The sequence below is a fragment of the Plasmodium reichenowi genome, chromosome 11 (assembly GCF_001601855.1).
Source record: "Plasmodium reichenowi strain SY57 chromosome 11, whole genome shotgun sequence".
In the NCBI taxonomy this organism is placed as follows: Eukaryota; Apicomplexa; class Aconoidasida; order Haemosporida; family Plasmodiidae; genus Plasmodium; species Plasmodium reichenowi.
In genome coordinates, this window is record NC_033656.1 from 605499 (window position 1) to 608248 (window position 2750).

The following is a 2750-nucleotide window of genomic DNA, read 5'->3' on the forward strand; positions in this document are numbered from 1 at the left end:
AAGATGATCAAATTAATGATGATCTAAACGGGGATGTTAATGAAGAATTAAATGATGATGTAGATGGAATGACAGAACATATAGAAGTTCAAGTCGAGGAAGAAAATGAAAGAGATGTACATGATCCAGAACAAAATGCTGATGAAAATCAGGGAGATGTAGATCAAGAAAAAGACTCGAATGAAAATGAGGAGGATGAAGATCAAGAAGAAAATGATAATGACGATTAAGATTATTTACAAAATGAAATTTTTATATATAATATAATTTTATTAATAATATATATACAAAATGGAATAAAATAAATAAATATATACATATATATATATATATATATTTATACATATGTATATATTTTTTTATTTTTTCCTTATTTTTTTATAATTCGGTGTTATATTTAATCAATTTTTATTGTATACCTTATTATTACATATATACAAATATATGTCTGTTATATGTATATTATGTTTTATTTCTTTCTTTTCTTTTCTTTTCCTTTCCTTTTTTATTTATTATTATTAAAAAAAAATTTAACATTTATAGATATTTTTACATATCAAATTAATTAAATTTTTCATACTCCAAAAAAAAATTTTTAATAAATAAAAAACACAAAAAAGATATTTTTTCAAATAATAAATGTATATATGTATACACATAGATATATACATATATACATATATATATATATATATATATGGAAGAGGCACACATGAAACATCGGAATATTTTGTTTGTAAAATATTTTTATTCATATAGAGCTAAATAATAATCATAGGAGACCCAATGTAATTTATTTTTACAGAGTTGTGTATTATTTGTTTGCTTGAGTTTGTTGAGTATAAATTCTAATTGTTTTGGGTTAATATAATAAAATGACTCTAATCCATTAAGTGAATTTTTAAAAATATCTTTTTCCTCTAAACAAGAGATTATATCATTAGTTTCTATACTTGTAATTTCTGATAATTCTTGTATAGATAATTGTTCATAATTTATTAGAACTTTTAAAATAGTTTCATACCAGTATGCCATATAAGATGCTACACCTAAATCGGATAAGGGTCGTTCAGGAGTTCCTGTTCTTTTTTCAGTTTGTGATAAGAAATAACTAAAATTAATAAGAAATTTACCGTATCCTTTTTTTTGATGTTGTGGTAATGTTAGAATACATGATACATTATTTTTAGAATATTTTTCTTTTGAAAAATATCCAGTAATATGATAACCATATTCATCATATTCTGTAATAACATAAAATAAAAATAAGTTTACTCTATGTTTTAATGTTTTATGATCTAAAAACAATTTTGATAAGAAACATAAATTTTCACAATATATTCTAAAATAACTACCATCGATTTCAAAAATTGATATTTTTTCCTCTCTATATATTTCATTTCCTGGTGGATGTCTAATTTCACATTTTTCTATATGCCTTTTTAATTCACTATATTCTTTAAAAAAAGATAAACAAAATTCACATATATATAATATATCTATATTTTGGTATTCTTTAGGATATGGTGAAAAATACCATGTATCTATTAAATATTTTCCAAACCTTATTTGATTAATTGTTTTTAGTTTTGTATTTTCTTCATGCTCTCTTAAATATTCTTTATCAATACCTGCATGTTCATGATCAGATACATTATCATTATCTTTAATAAGTGGTAAACCATCATCTGGTTCTTTATCTAATAATCTTAAATTTTCATAAGCTAACCAACAATCTAATCTTCTATCAAACTTCTCCCAGTGAACATAATAATCATAATCACATTCACTCATCGACACACTGTTATTATTATTCAACTCATTATTCACTTTATTAATTATTTCATTTTTATTCATATTTAATGGAAACATAAAATTCGTGTCGTTTAATACCTTATTCTTTGGTCGAGCATAAACAATCGAACAATACCTCCAAACCTTATTTAAGGGATCTAAACCCCATAATACCTGTTTAACAGGTAAAGCGTTTGGAAAAATTAAAGCATATGAATCGCTATATTTTGATAATGAATTTATAACTTTGCCTGATGTTCTTACTTTATTAGTATTACCTTTGGTATTCTTATTATTACTAGAATGGGCACCTGTTTTTTCTTTGCTCTTATAACTAACAGATCCTTTCCCTTGGATTTTGTTGCTCACGGTGCTTGTATTCGTGCTTGGAATATTGCTAACATCACCATTTTTATTATTATAATTATCACTCTTATTATTATTATTATAATTATCACTCTTATTATTATTATTATTATCATCATTCTTATTATTATTATTATTATAATTATCACTCTTATTATTATTATTATCATCATCATTCTTATTATTATTATCATCATCATTCTTATTATTATCATCTACCTTTTCCTTTATATTATCTTCTCTATCATTATTATTATTATCACTATTTTCATTTTCACTACTGTTATTCCATTCCCCCCCTTCTTTTATTTTACTACCATTTTCCTTCATAATATACTTGCCTATACTTCCAGCCCCTTTAATCACGTTCACTTGGTTTTCATTCTTTCCCCCCAGGACCATAATATAAAGAAATATCAATAATTTGGGCAAATGCCAAAGAATAAAATAATATAAAATAAAATAAAATAAAATAAACAGATAAATAAATAAATAAATAAATATATATATATATATATTATATATTATTGCTTTATTATGTAGCTAGCTATAAACTTTTTTATATTAAAAAAAAAAAAAAAAAAAAAATT

At 22.6% G+C, this 2750-nt stretch overlaps 2 protein-coding genes across 2 annotated transcripts in view; one reads left to right on the plus strand and one right to left on the minus strand.

Moving 5' to 3' along the window:
* PRSY57_1116900 (box C/D snoRNP rRNA 2'-O-methylation factor, putative) overlaps positions 1-230 on the plus strand; it is a gene marked incomplete at both ends in the record, with an annotated part of 1776 nt that extends 1546 nt beyond the window's left edge. The window contains one exon of the mRNA XM_012908133.2: positions 1-230. This exon is cut by the window's left edge and continues 1546 nt beyond it. Within this exon, the coding sequence (XP_012763587.2) occupies positions 1-230 (230 nt within the window).
* A 517-nt stretch (positions 231-747) lies between these two features.
* On the minus strand, positions 748-2562 carry PRSY57_1117000 (histone acetyltransferase, putative; the record flags this gene model as incomplete). Its single annotated transcript, XM_012908134.2, has 1 exon — positions 748-2562. One exon carries the CDS (start codon positions 2560-2562, stop codon positions 748-750), a length of 1815 nt encoding a protein of 604 aa, XP_012763588.2.
* Between the last annotated feature and the right edge of the window lie 188 nt (positions 2563-2750).